Consider the following 22,950-nt stretch of genomic DNA (forward strand, 5'->3'; position numbering starts at 1 on the left):
CCCGATGTCTTAACAAATGTCAGTAGACCGGGAAGATTTTAAAATGAGCAGTTCATTCATAAATACAGGATTTATTTTTTTAGAAAAGTGATATTTGCCAAATTACTTGTCTGGTCCTCATAATACAGAAAAATTAGTTGTGTCCGCAGATCTATGCGAACTGGAATAATTTTGATAACGTTTTATCTATACATAGGGAAAGGAAAGGGAAGGAGGCCTTCGCAGGGGATAGTTTAGTTGAAACGTCAGGGCTGCGTTATCGTCATGTCTAGGCGCAGGTCCTTCATCTCATCTGGATACAGCCTGGATCTGGCAGGCTGCGGCAAACCTCTGGATAAACAGAGAGAGACTAATATTAGCGTAGACTCCATTCTTCTTATGATGTATCGAGTACGTCAGGTGTTATGGGAAGTGTTCCTGGTTCCGGCTGACCTAATTTATGCAGCCTAACAATTTACATGATTTGAATTATAGAAGTAGATAATGTGTTATGTGTATGCAAGTTTAAACAGATGTGTTTTTATTCTAGATTTAGCATATTCTATCATAGCAGTTTTTGTTACTGTCTACTGAAGAAGCCTCTTAATACTCTGTAATGAGGAAGTTATCAGCATGTTTCCTTTTTCTAAAACCCTCAGATCCCTAAATGTTTTCAGACCACTTGGGTTTCTGTTATTATTGAATTTTTTTGGCCTTGCTTCACAGGAAACGGGAAACCAGAAGGCGGTTTCTTACTATGAAAGTCAACCTACAGATGTACTACATCCCTGTTGGTCGGCAGTCGTCTGCATCCTCCCCTGTAAAGGTACATAGAATTACACCCTTTCTTTCTTTAAGTTCAAGTGTGGGAAGTGTACTGTGATGAATACCTGTTAATAGTATACTAGTGTACTTTCATATAAAAAGCTTTAGAAGTATCCTCCATTAGCAGAACTAGCATGATCTTATAGAACATTTGTTTTAGGAGACGGTGCCCTCTTCTAGCAGTAACTTCTGTGCTCTTGGCTCTTATCTCGGAATGGTGGATCCGTGGTACGAATGCAATGTCTGTAGTCTTGGACAGATGATTCCTGATCTTGCAAGAACGGTATGTCAAAAGATAGGCAGATATTTAGCATATTAGCCATTCTTTGGTAGAAAAATATGGTCATGTATTTTTAGCAAGTTATGTCAGTCAGTATGGAATGAGGAAGTTTGAAAGTTTCTCTTTCAGGTATTTTTTCTTTTTGGTTATTTCCTTGTATAAATGCAAAGCTGGCAACTGTTCATTGTGAAGAACATGTCAACTTATTCTACTGATCATAGCCCCAGCAGTCTACTAATACTCTAAGAGTTAGTTGACATGTAGTTGCAAATTAATGAGAGTTAGTTGACATGTAGATGCAAAATTACTGTCTAAAGTGGACTATTGAAACAAAGTGTAACCTACTTTTATTGTCTTGGAAATTTGGTTAAAGTGCACTTTTTAAAAGTGTGCTTAAAGGGATAGTTCACCCAAAAATGAACATTCTGTCATAATTTACTCATCCTTATGTTATTCCAAACCTGTATGAGTTTCTTTCTTCTGTTGAACTAAAAAGAAGATATTTTGAATAATGTTGTTAACCAGACAGTTGACAGTAGCCAATGACTTCCATAGTGTTTTTTTCCTACTATGGAAGTAAATGTCTACCGTCAACTGTCTGGTTACAACATTAAATATCTTCTTTTTAGTTCAACAGAAGGACGAAACTCATTCAGGTTTGGAACAACATAAGGGTGAGTAAATGATAATACAATTTTCATTTTTGGGTGAACTATCCCTTTAAGTGTGTAAACAAACATGAAAGTGGCTTTTTAATTCATTAATATATTATCTGCAAGTACAGTTTTTAAAAATATATACTTTTAAGATGTGAAGTATATTACAAGTGTTAATCCATACAATTAACCACACTTCTTTTTCACAAGAGACATTAAACATCACTCCCACTGAATGATGTCAGTGCAACTTTAAATTATAATTAACTTTATATGCAAATGTTTTATTTTTACTCCTCCAGTCCAACAGTGGTAAACCACAAGAATCTGACCTTTTCTTAGCTGACATCGTCTCATACTACGTGCGCATGGGACAGCAGCCAGTGTACTTCAACATTTACTACATCAAGGTGAGAATGAATGACACTTTATAATGTTTTATGTAGTCAGTTTTTTACAGCTATGATGCAGTGAGAGTCTGATGTAATTTAGTGGTTCATAATAAATACAAAATACAAAATAAGCATGAAGGATGTGACAGAAGTATGACAGAAGAGAAAACGTAAAGAATAATAGATATTGTTTCATATTGAGCCACAGGTTTGCTCAGAAGGTCAAGCTATTTATATTTGAACTGATGAATGATCTATAGAACACTTTCTGAGCTATATCTTGTTTTTATTTTTGGTTCCACTTGTGCAGATTTACTTTTCCAACAAGTCCAAAGAAGCTGTGGAAGAAGTTTTTGTCACAGACCTGGAAGTGGATTTTCCAGACTTCAGATTGGCCCAAGTAGCACAAAAAGGTTTGTAAGAGACGTGTGTTTTTAACTACTTAAACTATATTCAGTAACAGAAATCAGGATAAGTATAGTCATTGGCGCGCGCGCACACACACACACACACACACACACACACACACACACACACACACACACACACACACACACACACACACACACACACACACACACACACACAAAAGGCCAGTGGTTTATTTGGCCAATATTTACAGCCCACATTCTTCCCTCAGACACTGTCAAACAGAAGAAGATGCCTGCCGAGCTGTGTGGGGCCCTGATCTCCTTTAGCTACTTAAAAGTGAGTGTGACTTCTGCTGTCTGTTTATATGATGGGTAACACTTTACAATAAGGTTATTGCATTAAGCATTAGTAATGTATTAACTAACATGAACTAACCATGAGAAATACATTTGTTACTGTATTTACTAATCTTCATTAACATTAGTAAATGGAAATACAGTTGTTTATTGTTTGTTCATATTAGTTCACAGTGCATTAATTAATGTTAACAAGATTTTAATAATGTATTAGTAAATGTTGAAATTAACATTAACAAAGATTAATAAATGCTGTATATGAGCAGTTCATTATAAGTTCATGTTAGCTAATGTTGTTAACTAATGTTAACTAATGAACCTTATTGTAAAGTGTTACAATATGATTATTGAAGTATTTATACGGTACTTTCATGTAGTCACATCACACACGTGATTGTCTTTTATTGTTGGTTTTTCAGTGAGTCACATTTTATAGTTTCAAAAGAAGCATTTTAGATTTTTTTAAAATTAAGTGACCAGCGAATCTTGACCTCATTTGACCCTTCACATTCCTTTTAGGTGTCTCTAAGCAATAGGGAGGTTGAAAAAGGGTTCTCACTCAGAACCACTGGTGCCCAGATTTCAGCAATACCAGAAAACAAAACTGAAGGTAAAGTGAAATTATTTGAATGAAAAGGTATTTGTTTTTGTTACTGAATTTAGATAAACTTTAACCTGAACCAATTTAAATCAATGACTATTTTTCTTTCCATTTGTAGATCTCAACTGTCTCATAGTCACTTTCAATGACGCAAAACCAAAGAGTAACATGGTAAGTCTGGCCAAGCCTTAGAAACTGTACAAACTGAGAAAACTGTTTTGTTGTTGTTGTTGTTGTTGTTGTTGTTGTTGTTTTGTTTTGGGGTTTTTTTTTAGCCATAGAATGGAAAATAAAGTTCTGGCTGTCAGCTTGGTATACTGGTATGCTGATGTTCTGCTTGTTTATGCTGGTTAGACCGGCATAAACCAGTCTAGACTAACATGGAATCCATGCTGGTCCATGATTGTTTTCTTTTTCTTTTTTTTTCCTTTCTTTTATTGACGTATGATCTTTTTTTGTACGAGCTGTGTGTTATCTGTCTGGGAGAGAGTCATGCCTCTGAAGCCAGCGTCTCTGGCTCAGCGTTTGCCGAGGCAGTGCGCAGACTGTGATCATGGGGATCTCCGATGGAGATGGTAGAGGAGCTTGAGAGAGTTCCCCTCAACTCTCCCGCTGGCTCTGCCATCCTTATGCTCGCCTCTGATTTTGACGAAATAGACATGTTGTCAGTTGAGATGGATATATCTAAAAGATCTGTTTCCTGTTTCACCCTGCAAAGCATTGAATACGATGAGCTACTGGAGCCTATGACTCATGCCACAGCCCGGCTGAGCCTGAACTGGTCCGGCTTGAAACGTGAGACTGCAGATGGTCGCTTAGATGAACGATATCTGCAGATGGTCGCTTAGATGAACGATCTGCAGAGTTATAAGTGTGCAGCTCCGATGAGCCTTCCTTTTCTCCCAGACCTGCACACTGAGGTGTCAGATTTGTGGAGACATCCATACCCTGCTTGAGTAGTTAGTTTTTGGAATGTGGAGGGGCTGTGTAAGCGTGGTAATGGGAAGATGTCTTGGGTGGAACGGAATTTAGCGAATTACCTCTCCCCAGGGACATCCATATTATGCTGAAGGCTTCCGATTTGCCCTCTAAGCCATGTCAGGCAACATCCAGACTGGTGGGCAGAGCGTATACAGCGGCCAGTCAAACAGGTGAAGCTTTGCACATTATGGCAATCCTGCAAGCCTACCAGGCAGATCTGCTGGTTCCGTCTCTGAACTGTGTATTGCCACAGATCTGGTTTTTGCGTGCCACCAAGCATGTGACACGCTCCATTGGCCGGTCTATGGCGGTGACGGAGAGGCAACTGAGGCTTAATTTGTCAGGCATCAGGACTTTTTGCCACTGCCGTTGAGACGGTGGTGAACAGATTTAGAGAGGCGAGAACGTACCCGTAACGCAGCCAGAAAGTAAGCTAAGCTTGCTTTACTAAGGCCTGAGGAGACTGCTATTTGACTCCCTGATAAAGTACGTGAGTACAGAGTGGGTTAGTTGCTCCCCTTGTTGGATTGGTTTATGTAGGTACTCATTTTCAGAAGTTGGGCAGATGATTGAGATGGCTAAAAAACAGTCATTATACTCTCTTCTGTGTCACTTTCTCCAGGACTTGTCTTCTCTCACTACCCCAGCCTACGTTTGGTCTGTTAGATGTGGGTCATGGACTTAGCCGAGGCTATGTCGATTTACTGGTAGCTCTGCTCTAAGGGATCTAGACTCTCCTGGTTCACGTCTCAGACTAGTTTGAGATCCCCTGTATATTGAGCATGGAAGCTTCAGGGCCTTTCTTAACATTGTTATACTTGTTATTGGGAGCAATGCTGTGCAAGGTGTGTAACACTCGCCCGGGTTAGTGGCCTTCGAGTTAGTGCCTAGACTTAGGTTGCTAGATTTGTTCTAACCACAAGAGGGCAGGCAAAGAATAGTTGGAATTGATGTGCCCATAGAGTCAGAATCTGACGCTGCATTGAGTCCCCTTGAAAGGTCCCCTTGTAATCCCGGTTCCCTGAGAAGGGAACGAGATGCTGCGTCATATTCTGATGCTATGGGGGCATCAATACCAACTACGTTGCCATGCTTTGAGCATGCCTGTGCATCTTCCTTCAGACAATACGAATCTGATGACGTGTTGTCAGGGGACCCTATTTTATGCTCGGGTGCACCTTGCGATGTGATCACACTGTGTTGGCCAATGATTAGCATGATGATACATGTGCCTCAGACACCGGGTTCTGCCCTATAGTGTCAGAGTCTTCTCAGGGAAACAGGGTTACATGCGTAACCCTAAGACGTTTTACGTTGTTGGCCTGCAACCATCAAGTGTGTTTAGCTATGCTGTTATGAGTAGGAAATGCAAATTATACTGTACCTGATTAAGTTTAGACATTTATGCTGTTATATTTTTTTTATAAGGAGACAAAGATCAGAACATGCAATTTTAAATTGAAGACGCCAGACAAATCAACTTTCACGGTGCGTTTGGACAAAGACTTTCGAAGGAAATTTATGAACGTTGAAAGGTGAGAATCAATGCTTTTTCTGCTCAAACTATCATCATTTTAATTCACCTACACTGTTGTTCTGACTGGCCTATTTCTGGTCTTAAAGTGATACTGATTAGTTAAAATATTGATTTTGTTTGTATTGTTTTATTTTCTAACACAGCATTGAGGTCTCTCCTTGTCGAGACCCTGGATATTATATTCAAAAATCCTTAAAGTCAAAGTTCATGGCAGAAGACAACAGCGATGCTGGACTGAGCAAATACATGAGTAAAGGATTGCCTTTGCCCATTAACACATTTGCGGGAATAATCGACTAAATGAACAAAGATCAGGACAGAGAGCTTGCTTTCAATATAAAGGCCAGTTCTGGACTCTTGCAATATGTGTATTGTGTTTTAAACAATGCACTGTTCAGTAGTGTCTGTATGTGATCAAATGGTCAGCTAAGACACTTCACCAAGCAGGTTTTACTGCATTATATACTTTCATTTGTGAATCACAAGTTGATCAATCCAGGAAGTATTTTAATCTGTAACACAGCTAACTCACTAACACTAATCCACTCATGGTATTGAGTTTCTCAAAGACTTATGATTTACTTGAACTTGTTTTACCTTGTTCTCTGCTTTAACAATCAACCTGTTCCTTAATACATAAAAATGAAGTGTATGTGCAAGACAGAATTGTCCACACAAGCCTTGGCAAGTCTTTCATCATGATTTTCCACCAGAAAAATAATGGTTTATTACAAATGCAGGAATAGTGGTTAGTCTGCACACCGTATGCCATTTGACCAAGTGTTTCAGAGAAACTGACATTATCTTAATAGACCCTATGATTTGCACTTCTTTGATACATATTTGATAAACATATACATGTTTACATTTGGAGTGTTTCATGAGAATGACATCAAAAATACTATGTTTAAAATTAAAAAGCGTAATGGATATCAGTTTTTCTTACTGTCTATGGAACTGATGTGTAGAACAGCACTATTGTTACGCAAATGGTTCAATCTTTGAAAGGTTGTGTTGTGCATTAAGCTGGTCATGAGTGAAAAGCTTTCTTTCTCAACAATTGTCATGGTGCAAAATAGTATTCCTCACATGATTCTCTGTACAGTATTTTTTTTTTTTTTTTGTCTTCCCATTCTTCTAGTTTCCATTTCTTTTGAAGAACAAATGTATAATCTCAATAATATAACTAGCCAACCTACTTGAGCTCTACTTCTTTATTTTTTTGGCATTCATTCATGCCAAACGTTTGCACAGTTATTGATTTGACCTCTGGTTTTGTAAATATTATTCGATTTTTTTTTTTAAATGTTATGTTAAAAATAAATGTAGCATTTTCAAATTACTGGGGGGAAAAAATGCAAAAACTGCTATAAGCTTGAATCCAGATTTATTCGCACAGTAGCCTATGGATGTAGGCTATAAAACTTTTACGACAAAGAAAATGGAAAAAAAAAAAAAAAAAAAAAATATATATATATATATATATATATATATATAAAGAAGAACAACACTTAGTTATTACGACACTGCATAAAACTTTAAAAGAATCCTGACGGCACAAATGTATTGTTGTCGTTATTGTTGTTGTTCTTCGAAAGACCATAAGATGTCGCCAAGGAGTCAGGAACAGCAGTGCAACAGCTGTAGGTGCGTGATGATGTCTAGTAATCCTCTGCCTCCTATTTTCCTCAGTAACGAGAACCGCTGGATCTGCGGGGTTATTTTAGCGTGCTCTCTTGTTTTGCATATCTCAACTCAATTCAGGATTTCTTCATATTTTCGTATAAGATAAGGCTTCAGTGACGTGTAATGGATGAAAAGCGCAGAGCATCCTGTCAGTATGGATCCCTGGAATACACGAAATGGAAAACAGATGTGGACCAAACAGGTATCCCCTCACCTGTCATTGTATCAAAACCTGTCAGAACACTTGCATTTTCTTGTCCTTTGGACTTTGTGTAGATTGAATGCCACAGGTGGAACTTCAGTTCATGTAGAGATTGAGTTCAGGTTGAAAGAGATGTTATGCTGAAGTATCATAGCCACTAATAACTTAAATGTTCTAAATTTATCTTTGGAGATTTTGTGTAGGTTGCATGCTGTTATGGTATTATGCTATTTGGAATCACAGTCACAAAGGGAGATGTATAAATGGGGATTCAGGATAGAAGAACTGTTGTGGGAGTTGACAGTATCATATTGGCTTCATTACATTTGCTAAAATGTGTGTACCCCCTCTGCTCTTCTAGCACAGGGCAGTGAACCTTCTTCTGTCTCCCAGAAGCTTTGTTACTGACCCTAACTAATAGAGTTTTGCTAAATAATCTTAATATGGAGATCATCAAGGTAAAGCAACTGTGGTCTACTCAAACAAGCAATTCCATTTTTTTTCAACTGTACACTTTAAAAAAGGTTTGAAAATTTCTACAAAAAAAAAAAGACTATAAAATGCTACAGTAAATACCTGTTAAATTGTTAACAGTGTTACCTTTACCATAAACAATCATATATATACACCATATACCTTACCATATATGTTACCATGATGAGAACTTGTAAATGTTTTGACATTGCATGATGTAAATGTACTGTAAAAATACTGTCAAATGTATGCTTTTTTGAAGTAAGAACTATGAATGACCATATGGTTTATGAAGAAAAACATAAAACTTGAACTTGATATGATTGTATTTTATTTAAATAGGCCTAATTTTCTTTACCTTTACATGCTTTCTATTACATATCAAACCAAGAAATTCCTTTTGCAGCACTTCTCAAGTTCTTTTTTGTACTGTACCACATCCGTTTTGCTTTCTCACTCAGAATACATGCATTTGAATGAGTTTTCCTTATGAATGCCTAACTTGCCATAAAAAGCCTCAGTGCTTCAGTAGAGTTGTTAACTTGTGCATGAAGGAGCCACTTGCTTCTTCGCTTTTTAAACAGCTCTTTTTGCAAGCATTTGTGATCTAGATGTTACAGTACCATCTCAGTCATCTCAGGGTCTGAGCCAAATAAGAAAGGGGAAAAAGTCAAATTCATAAATAGCATTAATATCAGAGAGTCAGACAAGAAATCTATAGCATGCTGTTCTCACTTCTGGCTTTTAGAAAGTACAGGAATACCAAACGGGCTTTTTAATCTGTAATCTGTATATAAAAAATAAAAAATAAATAAAGTAATAAAAACGAATAAAGCACATTACAAAATTACTAAAACGTAAATTAAAATGAAAATTAAATATAAAAATAAAATATATAATTAAAATGTTAATAAATAACATTATAACATAATACTAAAATAGCAACCATTCTGTTTATGGTCACTGTATCGTGAATAAGTCACGGCTGAAGGGCGTTGTTAGGCACGACACGAAGCTACCCCTTCAGCCGTGACTTATTCACGATACAGCACTAGCCTCAAGTACCTTATTGCTTTTATAAAACGGTTACCACACAATACAAATATTAAAGCTAAAAAAAATATGTATCAATGCAACTTTAATGAAGTAAAATCACTAAAGTAAAATCAGCTAAATCTGAATGCAGGTAATAAACTCGTTCAATCGATCTCTTTCTCACAGTACTCTTCTACATAATACAGTGAGCTTCAATAATATCAATTGAGAACAAACAGTTTACGTTGCTAAGAGTGGTTGCTAAGGGTGTTGTGTAGTGATGCACAGAACTGTTGGGTGAATCGGTCATAGCCGTGTTTTATCGTGAATAAAACAGCTATTGACCAATAAGAATCAAGGACAGGAACTAACCGTTTAAACGAGATCAATCGAGATCAATAATATTGATCTCGATTAAATAAACGTGATTACCATTCATGATAATCACGTTTATTTAATCGAGATCAATATTATTATATAAATTTAGGTTAAAATGGTTAAAATATAGGTTAAAATATTATATAAATTTAGGTTAAAATGTATATGACTGTATAAGGGAAAGTATGTATTTTAGGTGCTGTGACTGGTCACTATTTCACCAGGTTTTTCAGCAATTTTTTAAATAATGTGAAAATGCAAAAAAATAAATAAATTAAAAAAAAAAAAAAAAAAAGTACACTTCTATACAAGTACATTTTATAATTGTTTTAGATTGGTTTTGGTTTGGTTTTGGTGTATCAGTTTGTTGTTTGTCAATATTCCAGACCACTATATATAACAGACCACTGTATATTGGCCAGGGCTGCGTTTCTCAAAAGCATTGTGAGCTAAGTTGATTGTACAGCCCATTGGCACCAATGGGTCTACAATCTACTTAGGCTTATGATGCTTTTGAAAAACGCAGCCCTGGCCAATATACAGTGGTCTGTTACTAGAAAACAAATGAAGACACTTATATTGTTTGGACAAATATAGTATTGACAAACAAAAAAAAACGATGCTTCATTACAAATGGAGTCACCTCTTTTTTTTTTTTTTTTTCTGAATATTTCTTCGTCTCACCAAATAAAACTCCTTGTGGTGCCATCCCAAAGATGCACAAAATCACTTTCACGGACCTTTACCTTGACTGTTCCCTGCTGGTGGAATGACCTGCCTAACTCAACCTGAGCTGCTGAGTCTTAAAGGGTTAGTTCACCCAAAAATGAAAATAATGTCATTTATTACTCACCCTCATGCCGTTCCACACCCGTAAGACCTTCGTTCATCTTCGGAACACAAATTAAGATATTTTTGTTGAAATCCGATGGCTCAGTGAGGCCTGCATAGCCAGCAATGACATTTCCTCTCTCAAGCTCCATTAATGTACCAAAAACATATTTAAACCAGTTCATGTGAGTACAGTGGTTCAATATTAATATTATAAAGCAACAAGAATATTTTTGGTGCGCCAAACTGCTGAAATCACGTGACTTTGGCACTCCGAACCGCTGATTCGACACAAAAGATTCATAATGCTCCGAAGCTTCATGAAGCAGTGTTTTGAAATCTGCCATCACTATATAAATCGTTATTTCGTTTTTTTGGCGCACCAAAAATATTCTCGTCGATTTATAATATTAATATTGAACCACTGTACTCACATGAACTGGTTTAAATATGTTTTTAGTACATTAATGGATCTTGAGAGAGGAAATGTCATTGCTGGCTAAGCAGACCTCACTGAGCCATCGGATTTCAACAAAAAAAATCTTAATTTGCGTTCCGAAGATTAACGAAGATTTTACGGGTGTGGAACGGCATGAGGGTGAGTAATAAATGACATAATTTTCATTTTTTGGTGAACTAACCCTTTAAAGCCATTCATAAAATGGCTAAAGATGCATCTTTTTTTGTCAACACTTGCCCATTAATACTAACACTTACTATTTTATTCTGTAAATCTATTTAAAAAAAACTTACTACATGCACTGTGCTAGCTAGACTAACTGGGACTAGTCACAGCATTTAGTTACATATTGTTGCCCTATTGTTGGTTTGATTGCTTCTGTTGGTCTCATTTGTAAGTATCTTTGGATAAAAGTGTCTGCTAAATGATTAAATGTAAATGTAAAACTGACAGAACGTATTAGCTTCAGCCTTGCAAAACGGTTACCATGCCACTCATGAGAAAGCATGCCACTGGAGACATCAGCAGTGACATTACCAATTGTAGGATCAGGCGAAGAGTTATGCTAGGCCTCCTAAACCCTTGTAAGTAATAATTTGTTGTCTGACAGCCGAGGCGGGTAACCTGGACATGCTGCAATTTTCTGCTGCTGCTAAAGCTTTGATTTATTAGTGCAGGGGGGATACGGATGAATTCGTTGAAGAGGTTTAAGAGGTTAAGAACCTCTTAAAGAAAAGGAAGAAGGTAGTAGTAACAATAGACCAGAAGGAATTGTAGATGTTTACTTTACTTGTTTACTTTCTTTTACTTGTGCTATTTAAAGAGGCTCAGTGGTTGTTTAGTGATTGGTGCATCTTCACTTTTCAGAAATTGTCCACAAGCACTGCTAATCTTGAGAGAGAAGATGTTGCATTAAATCTGATATTTTCTACAGAACGCAATTTGAGCTGTATTCATCTCCTTGTGGTCATGATCAGTGTGGTTTCAGTCCAGATCTTCTCCTTTCTCTGTTTACAGAGGCAGATGTGGTCTCAATGGCGGACTCTACTATCACAGTGGGGGACATTGAGGGGGAACTCTGTAAGATTGAACGGATCAGAGACATTTTGGTCAGGAGGGAATCTGAGCTCAGATATATGTAAGTAAACTGATGTAAATAACTATAATACATACTGTGGGGCCCAAATGTCTGTAACCACTAGTGAAAATGCTTCTTCCTTTTTTTTTACACATTATGTTATCAGGGCCAACAGTGAAACATTTAAAAAAAAAAATGTAGCCATACATGAATTTCAGGATTTCATCTTTTTGCTTTATTGACAGCAGCATTTGAACCAACATGAACTCTAAATAATTGAAGGCCCCTCATACAAGCTATAATGTTGGTATGTTCTGCTGTAATTATGACAAAGCTGATTGAGTTTTTGTTGAACAACGTGTCCATGGCGGCCTGACAAAGTCTAATGTTTTGCCATGAAACAGGAAGCTGTTGTAAGTCAGGCATAAAATGTATCAAACTTCACTTGTTTGATAAGAGTCCTAGCCTAAAGACGTCTACATGCAAATATTCAGTTAGTCATACCGCCACCTGTTGGCAGAAGGAAATGGCATGCTTTACAATGTAATTTACTCCCTGAAACACATTTAAATATGCCATGAAGTACCAAACATGCTAGAAACACGTTTAACCATGTAACACTTGGCTAAGTGCTAATGTATGCGATTAGCGCAATGAAACAGGAAGTTGTTGTAACTTAGGCATACAATGTCCAATCTGCCCCAAACTTCACATGTTTGAGAAGAGTCCTGCCCTGAATACATCTACATGACAATAATCAGTTATAGTAATCGCGCCACCCACTGGCAACAAGAAGTGACGTGTTTAACACTATGATGCACTACTAACAACATATTAAAATATGCAATTGAGTGCTAAACATGCTAGAAACATTCTAAAACATGCTAGCAACACTTAGCTGAGTGTTAAAGCATGCTATTATCATCATGAAACTGGAAGTTGTTGTAACTCAAGCATACAATGTCCAGTCTGCTTCAAACAGGGCACGTGTTTGATAAGTGCCCTGGCCTAAAGACATCTACATGGCAAAATTTATTTATAGTCATATCGCCACCAGCTGGTAGCAGGAAGTGTGGCAAATACAAATGACTGACTTAGTCCTTCTATATTTATATACTTAAATGCATATTGCCCACGGTGTTCTGTTTTCCTAAAGCCACCGGGTGGCGGTGACATGGGTGCGAGGGCCCTTTCATCGCTGCTTGCAGCTTTTTAATTTTTTATTAAAAGAAACTGGGAGTGTCAATATTTATCAAATTAATAACCCACAATTTGTTTTGTGTTCTTTATTAAAACAATTGCTCCTGAAAGGAAAAATTATTTTAAAAAATATTCAATTTACACCTTGATTATACACTTTGATTATAGTTCCCTTTCAGTCAGTCACTACTACAGTCGTGGTCAGTCGTGAATTGGGATCACGCCAGGAGACCAATCCTCTTCGAGTGTAACTAAATGAGCCAATGCACATTGGAAGAGGGCTACTTTGGCTAATCCCATGGGTGATCTGAGGATCACAGCGTTGGCCAACCCGACGAGTGAAAGACCTTCTTGGCCCCAAGACTCGTCTGTTCCACCGGCGCCAGTGGAGCTTCCGTTGGGGTGCGCTGGTTCTTACCGAGGGACGCAGCCATCTCCTTCGCGGCTCCACTGGAGGATAGTATGTCGATCGCTGCATCGGGGGGTGAGCGTATGTCATCTGAGGATGCGCTGCCCCCTTCGGGTGTGACAGCATTGCCAGAGTCTGACCCAGAATTGGCTGCGATGCTTTCCCAGGCCGCTGTAAGTGTCGGGCTTGAGTAGAACCCTCCACCGTGTCCCGAACCCACAAGGTTGGTTCTCAAATGGTTCTCAGCACGCCGCCCCAATGCCTTTCTTCCCGGAAGTGCATGAGGAGGTGACTAGATCGTGGACGGCACCTTTAACTGCCAGAAGCAGGTCTGGCCCCCCCTCCCCCCTCACTACCCTTGATGGCGGGGCAACGAAGGGATATGGTCGGGTGCAATGCAACTGTGACCTAAGACCGCTAACACTTGGTGGTGTAACCCTACGCTCCCCTCCCGGGCCTGTAGGTTCTTGTCCTTGCTTGCGGACAAGGCCTACAGAGCCTGTGGAGAAGCTGCTTCCGCTTTGCATGCCATGGTGCCCTAAGGGTGACGAAAGTCACTGCGCACTCCCTGGGTCGGGCGATGTCTACGTTAGTGGTCCAGGAGCGCCACCTCTGGCTGACCCTGGCTGATATGTGGGAGGCCGACAAAAATCGTTTTTTAAACTCCCCGATCTCCCAGGGTGGCCTTTTTGGCAACGGTGTCGAGAACTCTCGTTCCCCTCCCCACAAGAGAGCGAGAATGACTGTGTGACGCTATGCTTCGCCACTCTCGTTCCACTCTTCTCAGCGGTCCGAAGATGACAGTGCGCAACGTTATGCCTCGCCACTCTCACTCCCCACTGAAGAAGGAAGTGAGTAAGACAGTGTGCAACGCCACGAAGCCTTGCAACTCTCATCCCCTCCTTCACTCGCCAGTGGACAGCAGATTGCTGATGCAGGTTGCTGATTCAAGATGTTGAAGCAGAAGTGCACTTTCGAATGCATCCGTCCCCAGGATTGGTTTGCAGTGATCGACCTGAAGGACGCGTACTTTCATGTCTCGATTCTACCTCGACACAGGCCGTTTCTGTGCTTTGCTTTCGAGGGTCAGGCATATCAGTACAAAGCCCTGCCCTTTGGGCTGGCCCTGTCGCCCCACATCTTCACGAAGGTTGCAGAGGCAGCTATCGTTCCAATGAAAGAACGTGGCATTCGCATTCTCAACTACCTCGATGACTGGCTCATTTTAGCCCATTCGTCAGAACAGTTGTGCGATCATATGGACATGGTGCTCAGGCACCTCAGCCAGTTGGGTCTTCAGGTCAACTGGAACAAGAGCAAACTCTCCCCTGTGCAGAGATCCCTTATCTCAGTATGGAGTTGGACAGCAGTCCCAGAGGCAAGACAGCGGTCCCACTGAAAAGTTTTCAGAGGCTCCTGGGGCATTTGACAGCCGCAGCCACAGTAACACCGCTCGGGCTGCTCCATATGAGACCACTTCAACACTGCTGCCTCCACCCGGTCACCGGCGGCGGATCCTCTGTCCGCTCATCGCCGAGGGCATCCTTGGTTTTGTTTTCTTCTGTTCTGCCGCTGGCCAACTTCAATAAAAGAGCAGTTTCCAATATCTTTGGGTCTCGGGACTTCAGGAATGACAGTGCGCGATGCCACGGAGCCTCGCAGCCAGATAGCACGCCTCACAGAGGAGCGCATCAAGTCGGTGTTGAACTGCCTGAATTCGTTCAGAGCCAAGACAGCGGTCCCACTGAAATTTTTTCAGAGGCTCCTGGGGCATATGGCAGCCACAGCCACAGTAACGCCACTCGGGCTGCTCCATATGAGACCGCTTCAACGCTGGCTTCATGGCCGTGTCCCGAGATGGGCGTGGCAGAGCGGCACACACCGGGTACACATTACCCTGCACTGTCTGCAAAAAATACAGCCCGTAATCGGACCCTTCTTTCCTACGGGCAGGAGTTTACTTAGGACAGATGTCCAGGCATGCTGAGGTCTCTACAGATGCCTTTGCCACAGGCTGGGGGGCCACGTACTTGCAGTACGTCTTGCGCTGGGCCGCTTGAAGGTGCCACTACAGCACAAACATGTACTGGTCCATACGGACAGCACTGCGACCATTGCGTACATCTACCATCAGGGTGGTCTGCGCTCCCGTTGCATGTTGCAATTCGCCTGCCATCTCCTCCTATGGAGTCAGAAGCATCTGAGGCCACTTCATGCCATTCACATCCCTGGCTTGCTCAATCGTGCAGCCAACAATCTCTCACGACAGCCTGCACTTTTGGGAGAGTGGTGACTCCATCCCCAGGTGGTCCAGCTGATATGGGACCTCTTCGGAGCCACACAGGTATACCTGTTTGCTTCTCTGAGTCTGGACTTGACCCATTGCCAGTTGTTCTATTCTCTGACCGAGAAAACCCTTGGCACAGATGTACTGGCACACAGCTGGCCCTGGGACCTGCGCAAGTATGCGTTTCCCCCAATGAGCCTTCTTGCACAGACACTGCAAAGTCAGGGAGGACGAGAAGCAGGTCCTGTTAGTTGCGCCGTACTGGCCCAACCGGACCTGGTTCCCAGAACTGATGCTCCAAGCGACAGTACCTCTCTGGCCCATTCCTCTGAGGAAGGACCTACTCTCTCAGAGACGGGACACCCTATGGCACCCACGTCCGGACCTCTGGAAACTCCATGACTGGTCCCTGTATGGGACGTTGAGGTTCTAGGTGACCTACCCCAGTCAGTGGTAGACACCATCACTTCCGCTAGAGCTCCCTCTACAAGGCGCTTCTATGTGTTGAAGTGAAACCTGTTAGTCAAATGGTGTTCTTCTCGCCGGGAAGACCCCCGAAGATGCTCGATCAGAACCATGCTTTCCATCTTGCAAGATGGGTTGGAGCGAAGGCTGTCTCTCTCTCCACCTCAAGGTGTATGTTGCAGTGATTTCTGCACATCATGATGCAGTTGAAGGTAAGTCTCTGGAAAGCATGATCTGGTCCTTAGCGGTGCATACCCCATACCCTCTTGGGACCTGTCCCTGGTGCTCAGGGCACTTCAGAGGCCTCTCTTTGAGCCTTTGCAGTCGGTGGAGTTGAAGATCCTGTCACTTAAGACAGTCCTCTTTGTTGCATTGGCCTCAATCAAGAGGGTAGGGGACCTGCAGGCTTTTTCGGTCAAAGAATCGTGACTGGCGTTCGGGCCGGCAGACTGAGACCCCGGCTTGGATATGTGCCCAAGGTTCCTACCCCCCGTTTAGGGACCATGTAGTGAACCTGCAAGTGCTGACCCCAGAGGAGGCAGACCCAGCCCTAGCTTTTCTCTGTCCCGTCGTGCTCTGTGGTGCTATGTGGACAGAAGACCTCAAAGCAGCTCTTCGTCTATTATGGAGGCTAGCAGAAGGGAAAGGCTGTCTCCAAGCAGAGGTTAGCCCACTGGATAGTGGATGCTATTGTCTTGGCATACCAATCCCAAGACACGCCTTGCCCGTTCGGGTAGCAAGCACACTCAACTAGGATTTTTGCTTCCTCCTGGGCGCTCAAGGCACCTCGCTGACAGATATCTGTAGAGCTGCGGGCTGGGCGACACCTAACACGTTCGGTAGATTTTATAGTCTTTGTGTAGTGCCAGTTTCCTCCCGTATACTCCAGCGGCCAGTAGTGCAGGGAAATCGCTCAAGTGTCAGCTTGCTGCGCCATTCTCGCTGTCTGGCCAGATACGTTCGCTCATTGCTCCAGTTGGTTACCCAGTACGGCTAATCCAGTGAGCTCCTCCGTAACCCTCCGGCTATCCAATATTCACTGAGTGGGTCATGCAGAATGGCAGTGATGACTCATAAGCGTCTCCAACCCATAGGTAAGTGGGGGTTAAGGAAGCTTATGCAGGGTGCTGGAAGGGGCCAGCAGCATGGCGCTTTGTTAGGGATCCCAATTCGTCGGTCACGACTGACGTGACATAGTAGTGACCGACTGAAAGGGAACGTCTCAGTTACATATGGTAATCCTCGTTCCCTGAAGGATAGAGACATCACGTCCCATCACCATACCTGCTGTTCTTTCGCTGCGACCGGGTCACCGACTTGGCTTCTCAGCGAAAAGCAATCTGATGCATGCACCTACTTCCATACTTATACCCACGCTGGGTGGGCGAGGCGCAGGATGCAAAGTTTGCATGGCTCGTTGAGTCTCGCTGGCATGATCCCAATTCGTCGGTCATGACCGACGTGACGTCTCCATTCCCTCCAGGGAACGAGGGTTACCATACATAACAAGACATTTTTTTTTTTTTTTTTTTTTTAGCATTTTAATTAAGTTAATTATTTTAATATAATTTAATTTAAATCATCATAAGTACTCCTGCGGCTCCCTTAATAAGCGGTGGAGGATGGATGGATGGATGGATGGATGATGAATGGATACGGCCCCCTCAGAATGTTTCAAAAGAATCTTCAAAAGAGTTCACATGGTTCACATTCATTTTACTCATTATTCATTTTACGTCAACATTTTGTGGGTTTAATTTTCTTTCAATCTTAATATTTTCAGTGTTGTCTAAGACATTTAGACCCTAAATTTGGACCTTGTATTTATACTAATTACATGTCTCTGTGGAATACAGTACTTCATTCTGATTGGTCAGTTTCAGCATTCTGTCATATACTTTTTGTATAGTGACTACTAAGTCTCGTTGACACTAAGAATGATAACTACAAAGATAACTTTAATGATAATTATATTAGCCTCCAGCCAGCATTGCAGTTATATCGTCTGCTTCTTTAAATGCTCAAGCTCTTTAAAGTCAGGTGGATTCTGATTGGCTTTCTATGTTTTTTTGTTTTTGTTTTTTTATCATTCATCAGCAAAAACCGTTCTGAAAGTGATTCCAATGATATTGTTCCTCTGTGTCTTTATCCTCTTTATCCTCATAGAATTAGACTGATTATTAAAACTTTGTAGTTAGTTGTCGTAGTTATCGCTATAGTTATCATCCTTGGTGTGAATGGCCATTTAGTCTGTATAACTCACTGATTTCTTACATTTTTCTTGAATCACTCACTCTGCAGTCTTTTTCTTAGAACGTGAATCAATTATTCTGGTGTTCTGACAATTTGTGCTACCCTGTCAGATTGTGCTACCTCCCATTGAAACAGTAGGTAGCACAAAACAATTCAACAGCGAAATATTCTACCTATCATATTGTGCTTCCAGCATTATATTAATGTGGTTTCTACACCTACCCCAACCCTAAACCTACCCGTACAATAATGCAGTTGTGGTAGCACAATCTGATATAGCATTATTCGTTGGAAAGTACAAATCGTCAGTGAAAAATGTGCTTTATTAATGTCTACACCTATCCCAACCCTAAACCTACCTTGCAACAATACAAATACAGTAATTTTGTGTTATTTATCTTGACAAAAATGATGTAATATTGATGTGCGCATGTGCAGTAAGCCTGGGTAGGACAGTCTGACAGGTAGGAATGTAATAAATTTTTAGGTAGCAATGTAATAAATAGGCCCAGATCAGCTTGTTTCATTGTGTACGTTGAATACTTGCGAGTTCAAAATGTAGCCATGTTGTTATGGTTTTTAGATTAACAGATTATTATAATTAATATTAAAATTATATAATATTAAAGGGGTAGTTCACCCAAAAATGAATAAATAAACCCAAAAATGTTGAATAAAGTCGTTATTTTGGTTTTGGTTTTGCGCACAAAAAGTATTCTCGTCGCTTCATAAAATGAAGGCTAAACCACTGCAATGTTGACTATTTTAATGATGTCTTTAGTACTTTCTGGACCTTGAAAGTGTTGATTTTATTGCTGTCTATGGACGAGTCATACACCTCTAGGATTTCATCAAAAATATATTAATTTGTTTTCCGAAGATGAACGAAGGTCTTACGTTGTGGAACGACATGAGCTTGAGTAATTAATGGCAGAATTTTCATTTTTGGGTGAACTAACCCTTTAATATAATATTAATAATCTTTTACTAGTATATATTTTCACATTCCAGATTTTTAAACACAATGACTATATGGACAATAAACTACTATATGAATGCAAGAACCAGTTTTGTCAATTATAAATGATAGTCAACAGCCAAACTCACAAGCCTCGAGTGGTTTATAAAGTTGATCTGAGATCACATCTGCATTCATCCGTCCTTCCTGTTCCCATTAACAAGAGCTACAATCAGCCAGCTGCCCCTCATTAAAATGTTAATGCTTTGCTTTTGATGCTGCCAGAGTGTCTAAAGCATGGATATCGGTTTCCCCTCACAATCGTTTGGGGAAGAGCTTTGCCTATTGCAAAATCAGTGGGGCATTTCTTCCCGAGTGTTTGATTGGTGCTCAGCCTCCACTGTCTGTCTCAACTGAACCAGAGAGATGTAGAGAGAAATTCAGTGGTACAGCTTCACAATTAGCCTGCATATTTTCTTTAAAATGGGACTGAAATGCTGATTTATAGCAACAGTGATATTGGCATGACTGTTGACATGAGCAAACAGGTTTACGGACTGAATGCATTCTAAATAATGCTATCTGACAATTTGAATTATACTTTCAACATGATGAGGTCATGTGACAACAGTGTAGAAAACAACTGTTTAAATGTTAATAGTAGAATAATGCCTACTGTTTTACTTAGTAGGCAGTATAGTGTTTGTAACGGTTATGTTTGGTTTTGACATTCTGCTCAGTTTTCTTTAGTTTCTGTTTCCCCACTCTGCTTAGGGTACATTTACACGACAACAATGTACTAAAAATGGAAAAGTTTTTCCTTTGCATTTTTCGAGTACAAACAACACAACTGTCGAAACGATCCCCGTTCACACGGATCTGCGAAAACAACTAAAAACACTGTATTATGCATGCCATATCAGTAGTTGATGTCACTTTGTTAAGAAAATATCTGTGCCTATAGACTGAACACATAATACGCATGCACATGGCGTCACTGTTTTCACAAATTCACATTTTTGTAGTTTACATGCAGATGATAACAGTAGGCTATTGTTTTCAAAAATGTGCACTTTGAAACCCGTTTTCAAAAGTTTGCATTTTCATACCCCCAGAACTCATTACTCCCTAGTTTGTTTCTATGGTAACTCTTTGATTAATTGATTATCTTCACTTGTTCCTTATTTAGTTTCCTTTGTTTGTATTGTATACTCCTGTGTTTTAGTCACGCTTGGTCAGCTCTCATTTATGTATAGTGTGGTTTATGTTCCTGTGATGAATCTAATGTTCTCCTAAGTGTTTGTTTATTTATATCTTCTTTGTCTTCTTCGTGCGCTGCTACCACCACACAGTGTTTAGTGTGCTGTATTCAGCAAGTTTTAGGCTTGTATTTCATTCCAAACACTGCAAAGTGAACTATCACACACTTAAGCTTTTTACATGTTCAGCACCGTAAAAAGTGTAGCTTGCCATTGTTATTGTTATTTACCTGATCTTACACTTAAATTTAGCTTTGTTGGTATAACGTAGTATATTTAAGTTGGTTAAGTGATGTTAAATAACATTTTTCATTTAGATTCAAATAAAATCAATTAATTTAAATGTTATGAATTGAAGCAGGTTTTTTAAGTGAAGACCTGAATGCTTTTCATGCTTTAAAATAGTATGAACTTAATTATCATGTATGTACTTATCAGTATGAACTTAGCTTGCATTTCCTTTTGTTTCGCAGGATGGATGACATCCAGTTATGTAAAGAAATTACAAGACTGAAGAAAGAGCTTCAAAAGCTTCTGTCTATCCCAGGTGAGATCTGGGAATGCCTCTGGCATATATTACATAAAGATTTTTAAAATTACAGTACCGATTTAAAAGTCACTTTCACTGTACCTTTACTGAAGTTACCGATAAAAATTAGAGATCTCTCTCTTTATTGAATTGTTTTACAATTTTCTAAAAGTAGCACAACAAGAAAACATGCACTTCCAGTTAAGCCACTAAATTCCAACCTCGTTTTGCATAAATTATTTTGTTTTTTCTTGTAGAGTAAGAAGTGTCCCAGCCTTAGTAAACATGACAATGAAAGCTGTTACTTGGTAAAAATAAATAAATAAATCCATTTTCAGATAATGACAAGTCTAATGAAGATAAACAGAAAGAGGAAGAGCTTCTGAAACAGATTCATAAATTAGTGGAGGCCAGAGACTTCCTGGTAGATGACGTGGAGTTTGAGCGCCTCAGGTGAGCCAATTTCACCATGCTGGAAAATGATGGAAGCTGACACACAATTCATTTGCACCCTTTATTAAATCTCTGACTGAGCTCAATTCCAAGGCAGAAGGGATTCTGTCTAAGGCCTGAGGGAAAAAAAAAACATTACTCACACTCTAAGTACAGAAGTAATAGGATTTTATTTGTAATAAAGCCATGCTGCCATGATTTCAGGAACTGAATTCAGGAAAATTCTCCTCAGTGCTTGGCATCTGCAAATTTTGTGATTGACTCTGGGCTTTAAATCCAGTGTTTATATGTTTATGTTTTGCCTTGTCTATAATAATGGCAGTATATTGACATAAAGGCAGAAGACCACAAAAATGCTTCAAAGATTTAATGTATTCTTTTCGTGTATTCTTTCAGTTTTAATACATTCTTATTATCAGTGCTAGAGAACAATTACTATATTGCAGCTCTATGTTAAGAATTATCAGCTGAGGAAAGATTGAACAGCGCTGGATGTATTTTTAGTCCAGCTGATGTTAAAGATGCAGTGAACATCCTGTTGCCGGCACTGTGTAGGTCAATTACCAGCCATTTTTGAAAGGCTGGAATAGAAGTCATTGAACATGTTGCAAACTATTTACTTCTACTGAGCAGAAGTCTTTTTTAAAACCAGCAGAATACTTTGAATAAGAAGAAACAGAAATGCAGATATAAATTAATGCACATTATATTTTTAGATTAAATTTCCCAGCAATAATATCAAACCTTGAACTAATTGAAGGACATGAAGACCATGCATAAACAGCGAATTACACCGTAATCATCATAGTTACCTCTTCTATACAGGGAACGGGAGGAAGACAAAGAGATGGCTGAGTTTCTTAAGTCCAAATTACCAAAAAGCTCTCAATCCAAGAGTAAGTCATTCTTTTATGCTTGGTTGAACAAAGTAATGTTTATGATTTTAATATTTATGCATAGCATATGCTAACTACAACTTGTTACTCAGTAAGCTATCTAGGGTTAATACACATA

At 39.9% G+C, this 22,950-nt stretch overlaps 2 protein-coding genes across 5 annotated transcripts in view; both read left to right on the top strand.

Moving 5' to 3' along the window:
• The window catches only part of LOC127514450 (phosphoinositide 3-kinase regulatory subunit 6), a 24,940-nt gene extending 16,281 nt beyond the window's left edge, over positions 1 to 8,659 (top strand). For all 4 annotated transcript variants that reach the window (XM_051897292.1, XM_051897291.1, XM_051897293.1 and 1 more), the window contains exons 12-20: positions 706 to 805; positions 965 to 1,087; positions 2,043 to 2,150; positions 2,443 to 2,545; positions 2,773 to 2,840; positions 3,380 to 3,470; positions 3,580 to 3,632; positions 5,871 to 5,977; positions 6,123 to 8,659. In XM_051897292.1, coding sequence (XP_051753252.1) covers positions 706 to 805; positions 965 to 1,087; positions 2,043 to 2,150; positions 2,443 to 2,545; positions 2,773 to 2,840; positions 3,380 to 3,470; positions 3,580 to 3,632; positions 5,871 to 5,977; positions 6,123 to 6,279 — 910 coding nt within the window. In that variant the 3' untranslated portion in view covers positions 6,280 to 8,659. The remainder of the gene's footprint in view (positions 1 to 705; positions 806 to 964; positions 1,088 to 2,042; positions 2,151 to 2,442; positions 2,546 to 2,772; positions 2,841 to 3,379; positions 3,471 to 3,579; positions 3,633 to 5,870; positions 5,978 to 6,122) is intronic.
• Positions 7,670 to 22,950, top strand: part of pik3r6a (phosphoinositide-3-kinase, regulatory subunit 6a) — a 22,041-nt gene continuing 6,760 nt past the window's right edge. The window contains exons 1-5 of the mRNA XM_051897295.1: positions 7,670 to 7,867; positions 12,063 to 12,183; positions 21,428 to 21,501; positions 21,822 to 21,936; positions 22,762 to 22,832. Coding sequence (XP_051753255.1) covers positions 7,789 to 7,867; positions 12,063 to 12,183; positions 21,428 to 21,501; positions 21,822 to 21,936; positions 22,762 to 22,832 — 460 coding nt within the window. The 5' untranslated portion in view covers positions 7,670 to 7,788. The remainder of the gene's footprint in view (positions 7,868 to 12,062; positions 12,184 to 21,427; positions 21,502 to 21,821; positions 21,937 to 22,761; positions 22,833 to 22,950) is intronic.

Source organism: Ctenopharyngodon idella, chromosome 6 (genome assembly GCF_019924925.1).
Source record: "Ctenopharyngodon idella isolate HZGC_01 chromosome 6, HZGC01, whole genome shotgun sequence".
Lineage (NCBI taxonomy): Eukaryota > Metazoa > Chordata > Actinopteri > Cypriniformes > Xenocyprididae > Ctenopharyngodon > Ctenopharyngodon idella.